This window comes from Hypomesus nipponensis, chromosome 3 (genome assembly GCF_054491055.1).
Source record: "Hypomesus nipponensis isolate SF chromosome 3, ASM5449105v1, whole genome shotgun sequence".
NCBI classification, from domain to species: Eukaryota; Metazoa; Chordata; class Actinopteri; order Osmeriformes; family Osmeridae; genus Hypomesus; species Hypomesus nipponensis.
Window position 1 is genome coordinate 14,953,029 of NC_140363.1, and position 20,241 is coordinate 14,973,269.

The window sequence follows — 20,241 nt, forward strand, 5'->3', positions numbered from 1 at the left end:
AAACCCAACACAACCCATGTTGGCTATCTGTCCATCCTCAGTGGCCAATCAGATTGAGCCTAGAGATGAGGAGAAGTGATGTCACAAGGGAGCGTATCGGCTGGTTGGAGGTCTAGCTCTCCTGGTGGGAACTCTTCCCAGACTGACCCCCACTCGTCTGGAGGTGTAAAACACTTCATCAGCCAGCTGAATGAGGTGTATGTGTAAGTGTGTCAGTATGTGTGTGGTGTTTCAGTGTGTGTGTGTATGTGTGCGAAGATGTCTGTGTGTGTGTATGCGTCTGTCATTCAGTGGTAGCACCATGAGGCTGCAGAATGGAAGGAGAGGATAGATCTGGTGCTGACCATTTCTAGAGTTCTGGATCACAAATAGAACTAATAGAAGGAGGAGAGAAGTAACATTCTATTCACAGGTCAACGCCCGGCTGAAAATTGCTTTTTAAATGCTTGATTCGAAAGTTAAAAACTGAGCTACATGAAAACCAAAAAAAAAAAGAAAGAAAAAGCATTAACTTCTAAACTACTATTCCCTTATTGAGAAATAACCCTAACATCTTGTTTCAAGATTATGTCTTATACCTTGTCAGACAGGTTAACTTCCTTTAGTGTTTGTGTAGCCTTGACAGCCAACCCAGTAGGATTTCCCTCTTCTCAAACATCTTGAACCTTCACCTTAAATACACAGGGCACCTTCACAAAGATGCTACATTATCAACTCAAATAACAAGAAGAGTTCACCTGAGGCTCTAGTGGGGCCTCTGGACAGCTAGGATTCTCTGTTTGCAAAAAAGGGATTCTTTACAACAAAGAATAGTCCATTTAGTTTGTTTCAGAGAAAATGTTCATTGATTGAAGGAAGGGAAGTAAAGATGGAGAGGCTGAGAGAGGAGTAGATAGAGAGAGAGAAAGAGAGAGAGAGAGAGAGAGAGAGAGAGAGAGAGAGAAAGAGAGCAAGAGTGACCTGGGAGGGAGAGGAGGAGGGCGAGGAGGAGAGGGGGCATTCATTTCTATTACACAAGCTCAATTGCTCAAATTCAAAGTGCTAGAATACATGGTTTCCTTCCCCCCCCATTTCAAAACACAGTCTTTTGCCGCAAAATAAAAAGTCAAGAGTCTTTTGTTTGTTTGTTCTGTCAACACAGTGGAACACAGTCACACGGTCGTGGGTGCCGGGCCTCAGTCCTCCTTGCGCTCCAGCGTCTGAGTGGTGTGGATGCCGTTGCTGTAGACGGGGAAGGGCAGCGTGGAGAACAGGCCCTCGGCCGTGGTGAACACGTTCCCAGCCTGCATCTGGCCCAGACCGCCGCCGTTCCCTGCCGCCGAGCCGAAGGGGCCGGCGGCGGCGGCGGCCGACATGTTGATGCGGTGGACGTGGTGATACAGCATCTCCATGGGGGTCTTGGGGTCCAGGCCAAAGCCGGGGGCGTTCACGTCCACGAAGGCGTTCATGGCGTGTGTGTTGGGGAGCAGGTTCCCCTGCATGGCCAGGGTCACATCGGCCGGGGCGTAGCGGATGGTGCCTGTGGTGTACACGCGGGGGGCGGAGACCGTGGAGGAGGGGCTGGTGGCGGCGAGGGCGCCCGTGACGCGGTGGACCAATGGGAGGACGACGTTCCCGGCCTGCAGGCGCTGAAGGGCCTCGAGGTCGTTGGAGTAGAGGAGGGAGGAGGAGGATGTGGTGGGCGTTACCTGCTGCTTGTCGCGTGGAGACGCCGAGAGGGGCGGAGATAGTGGGTCGGAGGAGGAGGAGCTGGAGGGGGGCGGGGCTAAACTGGCCGCGCTGGAGGCGGAGGAAGGGGCGGAGCCAGCGTTGTAGACCTGGTTCCTGTTCACACCTCCGGCCCCTCCCTCGGTGCCAGGGGGGGTTAGGACGGAGTCGGGGATTGGCACCTGGAGGGAGGAGCCTTGAGGAGAGGGGTAGGGTTCAGGGGCAGGGGGCGGACCCGGGGGAGGCTTGGTGGTCATGCTGTAGGGCGACTCGTTCCTGGAGATCTCCCGGTTGGGCGGGTAGTTCCAGATGCTGCTGTCGTTGTCAAAGTTGATGGGCTCCGACATCTCCGTCTTGATCTTGAGGACGGAGGCGCTGGAGGGGGAGGGGGGCGGGAGGAGGGGCGGCTCCCCCAGGGCGGCGTCCATTGCGCCTGGGCTGGGCGTGGCCGAGGCGAGCCGGAGCCTCCTGCTGCGTCCGCCGTCCCACTTCTGTTTTTTCCTCCTCTTCCTCCTCTTCTGGTGCTTGCTGGCGGCCATCTCTGCTATGCTGTCGCAGTCTTTCACGCTGTCGCCGTCCTCGTCCTCGTCCTCGTCCTCTTCCTCTTCAGAGGAGGAGGAGGGCGAGTGGCGTAGCTCCACCCCGTCTCCATCTCCGTAGCGCTCCACCTTGATGTGCAGCCCTCCCAGGCTCCCCATGGCCCCCACCCCCCCTATGCCCCCTAATCCCCCAATTCCCCCCAGAGCCCCCAGCTCTCCCAGGCCCCCCAGCCTGTCCAGCCTGGCCCCCTGGGCCTCCCCCTCGCAGTCGGAGGGCTCCAGGCTGTCCTGGTCCGGGTCCTCGCTGTCCTGGCTCTCTGGGTTGCTGGAGCTGTCGCCCTCCTCCTGGCGCCTCATCTCTTGCTCCGAGGAGGACTGTCCAGGCTGCTGGGGCTGCTTCTTGCTGTCTGTTTCCGGGTCCTCGCTGTGCTCCGAATGGTTCCCCTTACCACCTGACTTGGAGTTCTCGTTGTCTACTGGGAGAGAGACGCAGGTTAGACAACACAGGTACACAGCCCGGCCCCCTCCTCAACACCTCAACCCTCACAACCCCCCGTACTGCCTTGACATAATGGAATAAACAAACGCACGCATTCGGCTGCACTGCAAATGTAGATATATATACTGCTTTCATCCCACGACTGAATGGAAGAGATTCTTCTCTGTGCCAGCCGACTCAAACACAGAGCAGCGCTCTGTTGCTTTTACATCTAAGTAACGTCTTTTGCTGGGATGCCGTCCCTCTCCAGCCCAGCTGGGGAGACACAGTGGAACACTCTGTTGTGCCAGTGGCAGCTGGCAAAGTACCCAGCCCTCATAATACAGCCTGGCATAGGGGGCACAGAAGGAGGCTGGATGCCAACCGTCAATATGCTGGCACAGCCTTCTCTAATACTGTCACCTAAAATTATAATCCCCTCCCCTCCCTCCTTTCCATCACCCAGGTTAGAAAAGCCGTTTGAGCAGCAGTGCTCAGCCTTACTCTGTTGCTGGACCTGTGTACCAGAGTCTGTCCTCGTGCTCTGTGTCAAACCGAGCTGGTTCTAAACAACGACAACCAACCGGCCCCAGAGTGGCAGGCGGTTCTAGGCGGTTCTAGGTGGGTTTTCTATCGTACCGGAGTTCTCCTTGGACTCAGACTCTGAGTCGGACGTCTCCGAGGACTCGGAGGTCTTCTCTGGCAGGATGGGAAGCTGGGCGATGTCAATGGGCGTGTCCTTGTACTCCAGGTTACTGCACAGAGAAGAAGAACAGCAAGACAGGAAGTCAGTCTCCCAGACAACAGCAGAATCATCTCATAGCCTAGGGATGAGACAGACTGGTATGACAGATAGTCTGCCAGGCTATGCTCAGATGGCGTCTCCATTCAGTTTGACTGGATCAGACTACATCCTGCTGTGTACCTGAGGACGTAGTTGACCCAGATGATGTTCTTCTCGTTGTTGTTCTTGGCGTTGATGGCGATGGTGGCGCTGGACTGGATCCAGATGTAACCTCCGTTCTTCTGGATCCAACGGTAGTACTTAGTCACACACTGGCCCTTATTCATCACTGCAGGGGAGGGAGAAACGGGGTGTGGGTGTGTGTGTGTGTGTGTCAGACAGAGAGAAACAGAGAGAGAGAGGACATCAGGTGGCGTCCAACATCTGGCTGAGGCCTGCTCTGCTGGTGACATCATTAATCAAGCCTGTGACTGTCTGAATGGAGCGGGGGCTGTGCACTGGGCTGTGCACTGGGCTGTGCACTGGGCTGTACCGTAGCAACCATCGCTGCTGGGCCCTCCCTCTGGGGCTGGCCACAGTAGCTCAGGGAACTGGGATCCTTCAAATATATTAAAACCCATACGAACCCCCCAGAGTGCTCCTGATGCTGAAGCCCGGGCTTGTTGAGAAAAGGGTGCAGTGCTCCCCCTTCGCCACTAGGTTGAGCTGTGGCTCTGTAACAGGCTCACCCCCCCCCCCCCCCCCCCCCCCCCTCCCTCCCTCAGTGTCCTTGTCCGCTTGTGTTCCTCTGAAGAAGACGCGCTCGCTGGCGGTTGCAATAAATTTGGCTAAATTAACCGCTAAATGGTTATCTCAACCAATATGTGTTTGCATTAATCATCCCACTCTAAAACAGAAACAGTCAAAATGTGAACGAGGTAGTAAATTCATATTCTTGGTTTAATTACAGCTACAAATAGGCCTTTCTATGAAAAAATTGTTCTGTGAGAGGAATGATTTATATAAAAAGAAGGCCAGTAATTAAAAACTATTAGGAACTAATAGCATTGTTAAGGGCTCATCCCAGGGGCTGTAATAATTGACTTTAGTTCACTGGCTGCTTTCTTGAACCACACACAGAACGGATGTGTAGCTGGATACAGGACGATGAGAGAAACGACTTGTTTTTCTTTCTAAGAACACAGAGAGGGTGTGATTGTGTATCCTTAAGATCGCCTTCATAGTTTACTTCATACGTAAAGGAGTATAACGTATATTAAAGAGAGGTACAGTAAATAAGGTACTGTTTATTTATCACAGCTAAGCTTTTTGTGTGATCCAAGAATTAAGTGTGCCGCTATCGTAAAACATATTTTAATTTTATTTCAAATGGGTATATGTAAATACAAAATAATTAATAATACTTATATTTTGAACAAATCTTTGATGATCATTTTAGTAAATTATTGAATGAAATGTTTCAATTTAATGTAGTTGGATGTTTTATGTAGTAGTTGGATGTTTCATGTGTAAATTTAGTCATGCAACGCAATAAATTATTAAGTGATAGCTCTGTGTCCGTGTGATATTTACATTGTTGAAGGTCTGGCTAAAAACTAATTTAATAAACCTATGTTTTCGTTTTATTTTTAAGTAAAGTGAATCATTAAACAAAATTTTAGTCAACCTTAAAATATCACATAAGTTTTTAAAGGGCAAAATCAGGTAAAACCTAAACTCTGATGTTCCCACAATGGCTGTAGAACACTGGCATCCCAGTGGACCTTCAACAGACCCTGTACCTCTATAACCTGTACATGAAAACTTGCTCTAGGCTACTTCTCCAGCCTGTACATAGAGCTTTCTGCAGCGCATGCCAGGAGACTGCTACACGCCTAAGATCTCTGTACATCTTCCTCAACAGACCTGTCAGTCTCTTTGATACCACTGTGTGAAGGATCTCATCTGCATAACCATCAATACACCAACCACCTCCACCCACTCCCCTGTCCACCTCCACCTCCCCCCCCCTGCCCACCTCTCCTGGCTCCCACATCCACCCCCACCCCTGCCCCCCCTGCCCCCCCCCCCTCTCAGGTGAGGTTTACTTTTTAACCCCTTTCACTTACTCTGCCATTAAATCAATCAGGGCTGCTCAGCCTATTGATCCAGTGGTAATGAAGGAGGCTGTGTTCCGGTGCAGGGCCAGACTGCTGCTTTTGGAGGCATTAAAAGGAATACGCTGCCTTTAATCTGAGTCTCTCTCTCCTGCAGCCCCGGGCATGCCTAGAGCATGGCTTCCTTCTCTCTCTACACCTCACTCTCTCACTCTCTCTCTTTCCATCCTCCTCTTACTCTTTCGTGTTCTACGCACCTCCCTTTCTGCATATACCTCTTTCTCTCTCTCTCTCTCTCTCTCCTCTCTTTCTCTCTTTCTCTCTTTCTCTCTCTCTCTCTCTCTCTCTCTCTCTCTCTTTCTTTCCCTCTCTCTCTGTCACGTATTCTTATGCACTCCCCCTCTTTCTCTCCATCTCGTACGTGCACTCCCCCTCTTTCTCTCCATCTCGTACCCACTTCCCCTCTCCCTGCCCCTTCTTCCCTGATCTTCCTGGCTCTCCATCTCTTTGCCGCCCCTTCCCCCATCGCTCCATCTCCCTCCTTCACTCCCTCCCTTCTTCTCTTTCCCTCCTGTCCTTCAGTTAGTTTTAATCACTTGGATTCCCTCCATAATGGTGGTTACCTTTCAGATACCCTTTACCCAGCATCCCCCAGCCTGTCTGCCATGCCGTGTCACATTCCTATAAAAGTAAGGTAATTTACAGCCGTGAAATTGCTTTATGGAAAAGTCCTTGCAGTGCACCATCGCGGGTATTATCGTAAAGGCAAAGTCTTTTATGAATGAGAGAGCTCGAGAAGAGAGAGAAAAGAGGAGAGGAGAGAGAGGAGAGGAGAGACAGAGGGGAATGTTTTCTTTTCTTCTTCTCCACTGGGTTTAAGATTGGAGATTTTGGCTGGCTTCACAGAGGACTCTGTCTTGTGTTGTTGAAGTATGTGTGTGTGTGTGCGTGTGTGAGTTGCGCAATGTTTGTGGAACTTTATCTGGAGTGTGTTTACACAAAAGCTTGAAGGTGTGTGTTCTTCATGTACGGTGTGTGCGTGTGCAGTCTGAGAAGGCAGTGAGCAGGCTGGTGTCGTTAGAGGCTGTGTGAACTAAGCAGGTTCCTCTCGCTTGCCTGCAGGCATTGAGGCTTAAGTTTTCAGAGACTCCTCCTCTTCCACTCTCCTCTCCTCTCTCTATTCCACTCTCTCCTCTCCTCTCTCCTCCTCTCCTCTCTCCTCCCTCCTCACCATCATCGAGAATATAATTTCTCTCAAATTTTCTCTCCAACTACAGTAATGGGAAACTTTGTAAACTGAAGAAAAAAAACATACAGTACAGTGCAGATGTACTGTGACGAGCAGACTCTGTGTCACATTAATCTGAATGAATAAAACCAGAGGTGCCCAAGTTGCCATATTAAAGAGTGTCTGACAGGAGCTGAGTCATTTACACCATCTCTTCCTGCCTCACCTCTGACCTCTTGTCTAAGTAGCAGACAGACCAGAATAATGTGCTTCTCTGCCTATCCACTCCCTGACCCTCTGGCTCTCTCTGCCCTTCTACGTGCTGCCTTAGACACATCCTGATTGCTACTCCGATCATAGAAACGTCCACGGAATGTAATAGAAAAAAAGTTTGAGTCTTTTGTCTCCATGTAGACTGTGTGGTTTGATCTGTGTCGATGATCACAGTGGTAGTCAAGATGATGCTGGATATCAGTTATGACAGCACAATCTTCTTCTCGGTTCTCCTTTCCTTCTCACCATCTTTCTATTTTTCCTTTCTCCTCCTTTATATCTCTCCTCTTTTCTCCTTCTGTTGTCTTCTCTCCTCTCATTCCCTCTCATTCTCTCTATCTTTCCCTCTACTTCACTTCAGCTCATCACACTGAATTTGGTCAAAGGATAGAGGATATTCCCCAAGCGAGCTGGCCCCAATAACATTCACTCACCTCTCTTACTCCCTCCTTACCACCCACCCTCTCTCTCTCTGTCTGTCTGTCTGTCTGTCTGTCTGTCTGTCTGTCTGTCTGTCTGTCTGTCTGTCTGTCTGTCTGTCTGTCTGTCTGTCTGTCTGTCTGTCTGTCTGTCTGTCTGTCTGTCTGTCTGTCTGTCTGTCTGTCTGTCTGTCTGTCTGTCTGTCTGTCTGTCTGTCTGTCTGTCTGTCTGTCTGTCTGTCTGTCTGTCTGTCTGTCTGTCTGTCTGTCTGTCTGTCTGTCTGTCTGTCTGTCTGTCTGTCTCTCTCTCTCTCTCTCTCTCTCTCTCTCTCTCTCTCTCTCTCTCTCTCTCTCTCTCTCTCTCTCTCTCTCTCAACACTTAACCAAAAAAGAGGAACTGCTCACTTCTTCTGTCCAGTCTTTCTCCCCTGGGAACCCAGCCTGTCTGCTTCAGAGTGTGTGTGTGTGTCAATTGTTATGCGTGTCTTCCAATAACAACCACAATCAATGCTGCACTGCCTCCACCTACTCCCCCAGCGTAACCCGCACTACAGTTAAAGGGTTGTAGGTTTCACTGCAAGTTTCACTGCAGAAACAGTCCACAGCCAGTCCCAGCCTTCACTGAGAGATGCAAAGCTGTAGCCGTGCACACTGCCAGTGTCCCGGTGCTCATCGGACGGCACCTAGATACCTAGGGATCAACTTTGTTCAAAGTGACAGCAGAGTTGAGCTCCAGACCACAGGATCTAAAGCCATCTGAGTGACGTTTTCACAGCCCACAGTCCCTAACACACCTGGCATGGGCATCAGAAGTGGTTGACTCGCTATTAGAATTAGGAGGTAGTCACTCACAATCCAGGTGGCTGTGTCGGATCCCCTCCACGTCCTCAGCATGGATGAACTGGTAGCATCTCTTCCCCACTATGTCCACTGGGGTCAGGTCCATGTAGTCACTGATCCTGAAACACACAGCAAGACTCTCACGCCTTGGAAGACGCCTACACGCACAGTGGATGCACACATGCACGTACACATTAAACACACACACACACACACTGTGGTGTACATTGTCATTTTACCTTTTAGCAAGGAAACATTAACAAGGGGTTCAATGACATGCTAGTTATTACAGTGCAGCCAGAACAGCCATTCTGCTCTTCTGCTCTAATGTCACACACACGGACACACACATTTACCCAATACATTCGCCAGTCTCTCTGCTCTGTTGCTCTAATGACCGTGTGGGAGAGACCCCCACGTTTAACTCCAGACATCCCAGCCAGACAACAGAGCCAGCAGATCTCTCTGCCTCGCCCCTGATGAAAACCCTCCATCACTTAGCTTTGAATATCATCTCCCCCGTTCTAGCTTGGCCGCAAGCAATCTGTCCACAAACTGTCTTAGCAAACCGATGTTGTGTTGGATATTTCTGGTTCCCCTCAAACAGCTTAGCTTAGGAGAGGAGCTATATGTGCCTGAGAGGTGGAGGTCTGTCTCTGCTGCAGTACCTCAGATGGATCTGAGAGCAGAGCAGGACAGATAGTGATAAATGACTGATTAACTGTCCGTGGAGAAAGCAGCATTATCAGGAGATCTGTGAGATACCTCAGGCCCAACCCCGTCATCACAGGAACCAGGAGAAAATACGTAGACAGACTCTTTTGTGCGTTTACACAATGACTGAAAACTACTTTTTAAGATGGTATCATAGCATAACAACAACCACGATGTCACCACACCATGTAGAGTAAAGAGTTGCATAGTCTGGCACACTGGCAGATTTGCTGTGACAATTACACCTGAGATAAAGGCTGGCGACAGACCTGTATCTGTTCTCACAACAGAATTCAAACTTCTCTTGTGGTTAGAATGTTCCGTGTGCCACTGTGTGCTCCCGGGCCTACCTGTTCTCACAGTAAATTATGTTGAGGTCCATGTTGACTCGCGTGACGAACATCTGACAGTCGATGCGCACCTCGTTGATGGTGGGCGGGGGAAGGGCGTGGGCCACCACGACCATTCCCATTATCTGATTGGGCACTGACCGGCTGTGGGTCAGGGCCATCCTGATTCGCAGACGACCCGTGACGTGGATCACCTGACAGGAAGTGTAAAGCAGCAGGGGTCAGAGATCAGGCAGAATTAGCTACAGAGAATCCCAGAGTGAATCAGAACATCAGTCTGTGTGTCCAGAGGCAGTGCAGACAGCACTTCCAGAAATCAAGGACTAAGACTTGAAGAACACGACAAACAAATGACTAACACAAAAGCAGAAAAAGCAAGTGGAGGTGAAGCAGGCCATTTCTCCCCAAATGACACGGTGAAGAGTGATTGAAAGAGAAGAGGAGAGAGGAGAGATTGAAGTTCCTAATTATCGCTCGCTTTAAAGTTGTGGCGAGCTTAAAGTCTTTGTAGCTGTGTTTTTGTGCCCAGAGGAGTAATGGGACTAGATATGCACACTACATGTTCAGATCCGTCCATTTTAATCAGCGGTGTGGAAGCCAGGGGGAATTGTTTTGTAGTCTTTAAACTACTGACACAGGCGTCTCCGTGGTAACACCTCAGAGATGGGCCAGACACCATTATCATCATTCACGCAGACAGTTCTGGCTCCCCAAACTCATTCAAAGACCTGCGACCGTGGGGGGACCTTGACGGTCCTACCTCTCACCAGGGACGGGCAACCCTCCACAATGGGCGACAGACACTGCATGTCAATTGAAGAGAGAGGGGGAGAGAGCGAGAGAGAGAGAAAGAGAGACAGAGAAAGAGAGAGAGAGGGACGTAGTGGGATCTCACTAAGCTAACAGTAATCTGACTTGTTATAAAAGAAGCCTTCAAAGCACAGTTCCCCATGAGAAGGATGATCTCCTAACAGCTGAATCTATGATGTCTTGTTCTCGAAACAGTGTTGCTCTGCCTCCAACACAGACACCAACAAAGGTTCCTCACTCCTAAACGGTACTGACTGCATTCTCTCCTCCTCCAGACAGTTTCAAATCCATGTGAATACAACACCGGAATAAAAACTCAGTAGAAAGAGCCCTGGCATGGCTAAATGCTGTCTGAACGTTGTTTGGACGTTGTCTGGACGTCGTTAACACAGTAAGAGTCAGAAGCGGAGACGAGATGGGGGGGTAATGTGTCAGTCAGTCTCTGATAACATGAAACAGAAGCGAAGACATTTTGGGCAGGTGAAAAGAGAGCGAGCGAGAGAGAGAGAAACAGAGCGAGGGAGGGAGAAAGAGAGAGAGATTCTTTGTAGTTCCTGAAGGCATGCTGTTCACTGAAGGAGCAGAGGAGAGACTTCTCGGCTGTCTTTGGGTTGAAGGGTGTGCTGGGTCCTTGGAGAGGAGTTCTGAGAGGAGCTGTTAGCTCGCTAAACCAGGACTGAACTACCTCCACACACCTAGGCAGAGAGCCAATCATATAAAAGTACACATTACCAGGTTAAAATTGGTGTTAACGGTGAATCAGCTGTGCGCATCTACAGTAGCTGAACTTAGCTATGCTAAGCTCCAGGCCAGGGAGTGTCTGGGGTGTGGAGCTGCTTATGGCAGCCTGCTGGCTGCCAGGTGCCTGGGTGACTGACAGGCATGCCCCAGCCAGAGAGCAGTAAGACATCACAGCTCAGGGCAGCCAGAGGGAGATGTCTAATCCCATTCCTAGAGAGAGGAGAGGCCCTCGTAGGCTGCATCACCTCATCAATATATCGTCACTCCAGAGAACTGGGCAGGCAGACGCATGCATAACCCATATTACTACACACACACACGCACACACACACACACACACACACCCTTCTCTACATGGACAAGGATATACATGCACCTCAACAAACAAACTGACACAGACAGACAGATTGTCAGAAATGCAAGTGCACATACACACACACAAACACACACGCACGCACACACACACACACACACACCCATACACACTCCCCTTCACTCTACCTCCCTCCCTGCAATGAATATAAAGGAGGTCTTTAAATAAATAAACATTGAAATGTATTAAAACATACAAAATGGAAATGATCTCCCCTCAGACGCCCCCAAAGCTAAGGGGCATCAAAAGTTAGTTTGAAAAATAACAACTTCTGAAGTAATTGCCACAAAGAGAAACGTAGGCACTGCAGATTGCTGCAGGAGTGCTCTTGGCAAGAACATCATAAGCTCTGGCGAAAACATTAAATATTCTCAAGCAGCTAAATGCAAACTGACACGGAGAGAGGTTCACAACAGGCAGAGTCTCAGGCAGGCTGAACAGCATATCTCAATTTAATACAAGCCAACATAACAAAGGGATCAATTTTTATAATTCATGGTTCAGCACACAATGCACTCACTCTCTCCCTTCTCTCTCATTTTATCCCTCCCTCCCTCCCTCCCTCCCTCCCTCCCTCCCTCCCTCCCTCCCTCCCTCCCTCCCTCCCTCCCTCCCTCCCTCCCTCCCTCCCTCCCTCCCTCCCTCCCTCCCTCCCTCCCTCCCTCCCTCCCTCCCTCCCTCCCTCCCTCCCTCCCTCCCTCCCTCCCTCCCTCCCGTCCCCCCCTCTCAGACGGTGAATATAGAAGTGGTATACATAAGAAATCAGATTCATCTGCCGCTGCTGGGTGGGTCTCCGGAGAGCTTTTGAAACGGGATACAACACAAATAATGATGGAGAGCCTTTACATGAGAGCATTAAATGAGATGGGGGGGGGGGGGGGGGGGCTGAGATCTGTTGAAAAAAGATGGCTTTAAGCCTTCGCCCTGATTCACTTTGATTTGACCTCCAGAGTGGAGAGAGGAATGGATAGAGGGATGGGCAGAGGTAGAGAGAGAGATGGGCAGAGGTAGAGAGAGGGATGGGCAGAGGTAGAGAGAGGGATGGGCAGAGGTAGAGAGAGAGATGGGCAGAGGTAGAGAGAGGGATGGGCAGAGGTAGAGAGAGAGATATAAGCTGCCATGATGCGTGGCGGCGAGGCTTATCGCGCCGAGGAGAGGGCAGGCGAGCGAGCGAGCGGGCGGGCGAGCGGGAGAAGCTGTTCACCTGGCACCCTGACGGAGGATGCCAGATGTAATATTCATGGCTCCTGTATTATGTAACAACACAAGTGTTGACTTAATTTAAGTAAATGTAATAAGAGGTGTCCTTGTCTGCCTACAAATGTATGTATGCACGCTTTCTTTGTGGAGAGGCTGTCTGTTTCTCTCTCTCTCCTCTCTCTCCTCTCTCTCCTCTCTCCCTCTCGCTCTCTCTCTCTCTCTCTCTCCTCTCTCTCTCTCTCTCTCTCTCCATGGTGATTTGCATTTGTGTCTGTGTGGACAGACAGGAACATGAAGAGATGTAGAGACAGTTAATAAGGAGAGGAGGAGGAGGAGAATGAGAAAAGGAAGAGGAGTCGGGAGGTCTGTATTTTGTTCTTAGAGAGCAAGACATCCTCTGCTACTGTTCTCTGTTGCTTTTCCTTTCTTTCCTTCCTCTTTCTTTTTGTCTTTATTTCTATAGTGCCAATGCATACCTAAGTCGGCGACACTAGAATTAATTTGTTCTCTACCCGCTATGCATCACACAATAAATTGAGTCAAGTGTATTTTCCTATTATACAAACCAGAGCCCAATGTTAAGATGAAATCCTATCCTAGCACGTTCACCCTTGAGAAACTTGAGTATCTGTCCTGCATAAACCCTGAATACTGGGACTATGGACACTAGTGGCCCAGGAGAAGGACACACACACACACACACACACACAGACACACACGTACTGTGACATTCCCAGAGAGTCGGAACCTTCCCTCCCAGCACAAGAAAGAGCATCCCAAGTTAACAAGTCGCAGGCGACAAAGAGCACCTGCTTCCCGCTTCCCACTCCTCTAACGACGAGGGTGGAGAGAGAGACTCCTCACTGACGAGCCCTGAGAGAACGGCTCCTCTCTTCAAGTTGGAACCTAGGTCCTTTAATTAAACACACATCGGTGCTAGTTTACCGTTACCTGTCTACCTAAATTGTACGAGTTGTCACAGTACACACACACACATACGTTCACCGAAACTCACAGGCTAAAGAATCAGTCTTAATCCTATCTCTCTGTCCCAAAGCCACCAGTAGTCATGGAGCTTATCACCTTAACATGCTAAGCCAGGGTCTGATTCCATGATCCTAACAGTGAACATGTTATACATACGGTATCTCATTACACACATGAGGCCTGAATCTTGTCATGCTAGGATATGGCAAATCTACATGTTGAAATGATGTGTGACTTTTCCTTTCTCCCTCCAACTGGATTTTACACAGATAATCAAACTTGGGGATTCTAATCTTCATTTGAGTTTTTAGCTGTCAAGATGGCCGCCAAGACCATCCAGGGATAGGGAAAGTGAAGGTCCCCTACCTTGTAGCCTGAAGACTTGATGTGGACACCTCTCTTGGTCAGCGTGGATTTCATCCTGATGAAGAAGGATCTCTCCAAGGTGTTGTCTGGTGCTAGGAGACTGGGGCTGCTCGACTCCACTGTGGACACACACAGAAACACACAGACAAACACACAGACAGACTAACGTTAATGCGGGTTGAATCCAGGAGAAAAGAGGATCTATAATAAGTCGGTGAGATCCGCATTTGAAGCAACATTTCACTGGGATTCTGTATTGGTCCAGATAATCTTCAAAGCACAGTGCAATAAAACTCTTGAGCACACACACACAAACACAGGCAATAAAGGTTTTGATAATGTTATTTAACAGCCAACAACCTATGCTTGATGTAGCAGTGTAATTGGCGAGAGGCTTTTATTGCTGGTTTAGGAGCAGTTAAAATTGTTTTAACTACACAATTCTCTCTATTCAGCCAAGCAAATTATCCACTATAACACCACTCAAGGTTGGACCACCTCCACAACATTCCCACCCACCGAGCTCCAGTATTGTCCTCTGAGAAGGAGGTGAACCCCTCCATCCATCACACTCTCTACCTGTTCAGACCATCATCACATGCATATTCATAACATTCCATCCGTCAGCAGGGACAACACAGGAAGTGACAAGCTGGCCACACCCCTCGTCCGTGTCCCGGAGGTGAACTGACCAATGCCTGACACCCACGGCAGTGTTCCATCTCAACTGACTGATGACAACACGCCTTCAAATGACTTCCCTTAACCAAACAGCGAGGGGAACGGGAGTCGTGGGGAGGGGAGGAGATGGAAGAGGAGAGGGGAGGGGTGAGGTGAGAGGAGTGGAAAGGTGAGGAGCGGAAAGGAGATGAGAAGAGAGGTGAAAGTAAGAGGAGAGGAGAAGAGATGAGAGCCTACAAAGGCATATCGAGAGGGAGAAAGAGAGAAAAGACATGAGTAGAAGATTAAACTGAATGGGATTACCAACAACAGCACATGTGGAAAATCCAGTTTTCTGCTGTTCTGCATCGGACAAGGCTGCAGGGACTGAGGGGGGGGGGGTTACAATGGGATGTGAAGGGGAGATGGGGTGAGGCGGGGGGAGGTGTGGGGTAAGGTGGAGGGTGAGGGGGGGGGGGGGTGGAGAGGATGCTGCCCCTCCTGTCATTCTCTTTCTTTTTTTCTTTTCTTTTTTGCTGTGAGAGGAGGCCATGAATTAAATGTCATTTAAAATCGAAGCAGTCCTTTATCACTCGGGGGAGAAGGCCAGCCATGTTATATTTAGTCATTTCATTTCTTCTGATTAAATATGAATTACTATGAAATTTTTCTCATCATCTGACGCGTCAGAATACGCCAACAGCTTTTTAATACACTGCAGAAGCACAAACTTGAGCTGGGAGAGTTTAATTCGCCTCTCTAATCCAATCACATCAACCTTATTTCTCTTATCACACATTCCCATTTTGAATTAAATGAGCTCATTAGTTTTAATCAAAGGCAGAGAGATCAAAACTTACACTTAAATGCTTTAGATCAGAGCTGCCAGTCAGGCATGGAGTTGTGTTGTAGTGAGAAAGCAGATCAGAGGCCCTTAGAAGCCAGGGCTTTCATTAGGCTGCAGCCCAGCTTAAAGACACAGCCTTCTCCACTCACCCCAAGGACTTGTGGAGCAACATCAGGGTCATTTGGTGTGTGCGTTTTTGTTCGGGAGGACGGGTGTGTGCGCGTTGGGCCGTGGATGTGTGAGCGTATGTGCAAGGTGTATGTGTGTGTGAGTGTTGGGGCGTGTGTGTGCCTGTGGGAGCAGATGTATAAGGTGTATGCATGTGTGTGTTGGGGAGTCTCTGTGTGTGCGTGTGTGTGTGAGAGAGAGAGAGAGAGAGAAAGAGAGAGAGAAAATAGTGTGGGTGTCACAACGCAGGCTGGGTAGGTACAGGGTGGTTCTGAAGGGAAAGTAAAGACTAGTTTAGACAGCGGCGCGTGTTGCTCTGCTGCAGTACTCTGATGATGGTAACATGGGCTCTGCTGAAGCAGTGGGCTGTCAGAATGTAGACTGGCTCGGCCCTGGGACTGTTCTTGGAGACACAGACCTGGGGGAGCCCTGTCAGGGGCAGGAGGAAGTGAAGGATGGGGGGGGGGGTATGTGGAGGAGAGGGAGAGAGCGGGAGGCGGAGAGTGATAGAGAGAGAGAGAGAGAGAGGGAGAGAGAGAGAGAGGTAGAGAGAGAGAGAGACACTGACTACACTCTGTAATTACTAGTTAAGAATTACACAGGTCTCTATTTAGTACATAACACACACACACACACACACACACACAGAAAAAAGAGGAAGAATTAGGCAGCGTGTGAAGACAATACACTTAAAATCTGGAACTTGTACAGAAATGACACCTAATAGATCCTTGTAGAAGCAGGATGTGTGATGCGATCCTTATTTATGTGATGTCAGAGTTGAGGATTCATGTTCTAGATGAGAGCCTTCAGAGGGAGCCCTCTCTGGACGTAAGTGATGAGATTTTAAAAGTATTACTTTCTGCTGCTGAGTGTCCATCATCAATAACACGCTGGCAGTTCTTTATCCCCCCCCCTCCCCAAACACACGCACACACACACATACACATACAAAGTCTGAGTGGAAAGTTTCCTGTACGCCAACACTTACAAACACACATGCCAACGTGAGCACACTCCTTCCCGACTAGGACTCTGTACCTCCTCCTCAGCCGCCAATGTACTCTGCTTCAAGATCAACCGTGTCCATTTATATCAATATTAATGCTCATTTGGAGCATGGAGCCTTTAACATGCAGTGTGTGTGTGTGTGTGTGTGTGTGTGTGTGTGGCCTGTCCTCTGCAGCAGGGCAGTGGAGGTCTCTCTCTCTCTCTCTCTCTCTCTCTCTCTCTGGCTGTGTTCTGATGGATGAGTCTGTCTGTCTGTACATTAGTAATGATATATATTCCTACACAGCACACTGCTAATTGGGAGGCACTGCTGGCCAGCTCTGTATTAAGAGGTAGAAGGGGGATTTTTCAATACAGGGCGTTCGTGTGGTCCTGGGAAAGTGTGTATAAGTGTGTGAGTGAGAGGGGGTGTGTGTGTGTGTGTGTGTGTGTGTTTACAATGTGTTAATAAAGAGACCTAGGTTAAATTGACAGGTCTCGTAATTAGAAAGTGAAGGAGAAATGCAGTCAGACACCTTCCTGCTCATCTCTCTCTCTCTCTCTCTCTCTCTCTCTCTCTCTCTCTCTCTCTCTCTCTCTCTGTCTCTCTGTCTCTCTCTCTCTCTCTCTCTCTCCCTCTCAGCATTAGTGTACACTTCCACGCGCAGACAGGAATTAAAGACATCTAGGCTGTTTGATGTCAGACTGAGTGACGTCGGCCCAAACACAAGAAACAAATCATCATTTCTCCATTTTCCTGTGTGACACACAGTAGTAATTCAACCTGTCAACAGGATAACTGGGCGTATGTGTGTGTGTGTGAGTGTGTGTGAGTGTGTGTGTGTGTGTGAGGGGGGGGTCACTCCTGCCAACAACAGAAATTCACATTCACATTAAGTTTGTAGAAAACTTTGGATGAAAGTAAAGTAAAGTCTGGGATGTTGTATCTACAGGCCTGTACCTAATCAGGGATCAAACCCAGGCTTTCCTCAGAGCAACTCAATCATCTGTCATTAGACCAAGCAGACCTTCTGTTCTGAGAGCAACATTTTACCTACAAGTCAACCCCCCACCCCCACCCCACCCCACCTAACCAACAGCTATCTCTCTTACCTTGCTTTTAATATGGTAAAGTATACGTTGCCATGGCAACCACATAATTTCTCTCTTTCTTGCACTCTCTCCATCACAATTTGTCGCCAGAGCACTTTGCTGATTTTACCATATGTCTCTGGAGGTAGATTAAGACAAATAGAACATACACTCACAAACACACTACTACACACACACAAGTGCATTGATCAAAAGAACACATGCAGCGTGTTCATCAAAAGACAGACATCTGAATCCACAGTGATGTACAGATGTACATTACACGCTCACTAGTCACAAGGTCAGACCACAAACACACAGACAAACACTTGAACATAATCAAATGTCTAAACAGCAACAATTCATAGTGATAGTGTTATTTATTTTCTTCCAGCTCTAGTCCATTCTAGAAGGGAGCGGAGAGGAGGACCAGTAGACTGCACGACCACGGACAGCAACACAGTCTTAGGAGACACACACACACACACACACACACACAGGAGAGATCCTAGATTACTGCCTCTCCTCCTCGCCACGGTCTCTCTGAGCTGTCACATCTCCAGTTTGTTTGTGTGTGCGTGCGTGTGCGTGTGAGAGAAAGATGTATCTGTGTGTCTGTGGGTGTGTGTGCCTCTGAGTGTGTGTGTACTGTACGTGTGCATGTGCACGTGCACGTACTGTATGTGTGTGTGTACTGTATGTGTGTGTACTGTCCTATATGTGTGTGTGTCCGTGTGTGTGTGAGGACAGCGGTCTGATAACCCTCTGGCCTTTGAGACATCTGCAGGCTTCCTCACAGCAGGAGAGAGTCCTGGCCTGGCGTCTGTCTGTGGTCGCTATGGTAATGAAGGCGGCAGGGTGACTCTCGGGGCAGCTCTTATCTCTGGCAGGTCACCCCCACACTGGGAGGATGGGGAGACGTGCGCACACACACACACATAAACACAGGCAACCCCCCACACACACACACAAAATATGCATTCTCACAAATACACACACCTTTTGATGCACGCACAAGGTTGTAGTCACACAGACACAATCACATACACACTTGCATGATTTTCCAATCAAGGCCCATTCTGATAAATCTGTCAATGACATATTTTCGGTGGTTTTGGAGCAAGTTTTTGGCAAGTTAAATGAATCCGTGTTCCTCTGAGGTAAATGTTACCAGACACGTTGGCAGGTGGACTTCACTCCTGACTGACTTCCTATGAGCATAAATAGGGGACAAAGTAATGCCCAGATGGCCTGGCTGAGGAACTGATCACACACCCAACCACACACACACAGTACTGGGAATACATCCTGAACACATCACACAAACAATACTGGGAATACATCCTGAACACATCACACACACAGTACTGGGAATACATCCTGAACACATCACACAAACAATACAACTAGGTGGTGTAAGCAGTGAGAGCCTGGTGAATGTGCCTTCATTAACCATAGAAGCAATGAACCTTTTTTTTAAATGCTGAACTGAGGCTCTCCCCTTAGAGGTCAAAGGTCACACGCGAGGGAGCCAAGGTTAGAGCTGTAACAAGGAAACGCACTTTAGGAATGGAGTCGATCTAATGGCTGTCTAATTTGCGAGAAAGCCGCCTCAAAGCAAGTTGATAGAATTTGGCATATCATTTTAGCCTCACTCCACCCCTCCTCTCCATCCTTCTCTTTCCCTCCCCCCTCCTCCTCTTTTAATTGTGTTGCAAGGGAACACAGGAAGACGGGGGAAAGAGAGAAGGTGGAAAGAGAGGGAAGAGAGAGGAGGACGAAAGGGAGGAAGCTAGACAGAGGGGAGAGACAAGGGGAGATAGGGGGCAGAGAGGCAGAAAAGGGGGGTAGAGAGGAGGGGAAAGGGGGGAGTTTGGGTGAAGATGACAAGAGGGGGAGAAAGAAGGGGGGAGGACTGTAGAGTGTAGGTATTGGGCACTGTGAGGTGGGGGGGGGGGAAGCGGTGGGGTTACAGATGGCTGCTTAGCGCTGCAACGTTCAAGCTTGACTGGCCCATTTCATCAGCCCTGTCAAAGCCCCTCACAGATATGTGTTGACAACATTTAATCTAAAAAAATTGAAAGAAATGAATTAATATGCAAATTCCATCAGCTTTGTAATAAAAATGTCCTTGAAAAAAAAACAGAGAACATGCACCCCAGAGAACTGGCGAGAACGATCCTGCACGTCGGCGCTCTCCAAGTTAGTCTGAGGTGCTCGGGTCCACCAGGAAATCAGCGCCAATCTGACTTGGAAATAATGATGATGGAGGAACAGAGCGGGAACAGGCTGAATAAGTGGAACGGCCAGGGAAAAGACTCGCGTCTCTCTTTGTTATTCTCTCAGAATTAATGGGATTAGCTTTCCTTTCAGATCCATATACACCTAAAATCAACACCTCCCCTTTGCAAGCGTGTGTGTTGTGTGTGTGCATGTTCATAAGCTCGAGTGTGTGTGTGTGTGTGTGCGTGTGCATGTTCATACGCTGGAGTGTGTGTGTGTTGCATGCATACAATTAAAATCTTCGGCGAGCAGAAAACACAGTGGGGAAAAAGAGACATTTTCTCATTCTCTACGATCCCGAGTGTGTCTACAGGGAGGGTTTCTTACAAGACAAA

At 49.0% G+C, this 20,241-nt stretch overlaps 1 protein-coding gene across 1 annotated transcript in view; it reads right to left on the bottom strand.

Moving 5' to 3' along the window:
- Positions 1-984: 984 nt before the first annotated feature.
- The window catches only part of npas3 (neuronal PAS domain protein 3), a 184,700-nt gene continuing 165,443 nt past the window's right edge, over positions 985-20,241 (bottom strand). The window contains exons 7-12 of the mRNA XM_084683274.1: positions 13,867-13,985; positions 9,390-9,583; positions 8,338-8,444; positions 3,650-3,797; positions 3,364-3,479; positions 985-2,719 (exon numbers count right to left, since the gene is read on the bottom strand). Coding sequence (XP_084539400.1) covers positions 1,176-2,719; positions 3,364-3,479; positions 3,650-3,797; positions 8,338-8,444; positions 9,390-9,583; positions 13,867-13,985 — 2,228 coding nt within the window. The 3' untranslated portion in view covers positions 985-1,175. The remainder of the gene's footprint in view (positions 2,720-3,363; positions 3,480-3,649; positions 3,798-8,337; positions 8,445-9,389; positions 9,584-13,866; positions 13,986-20,241) is intronic.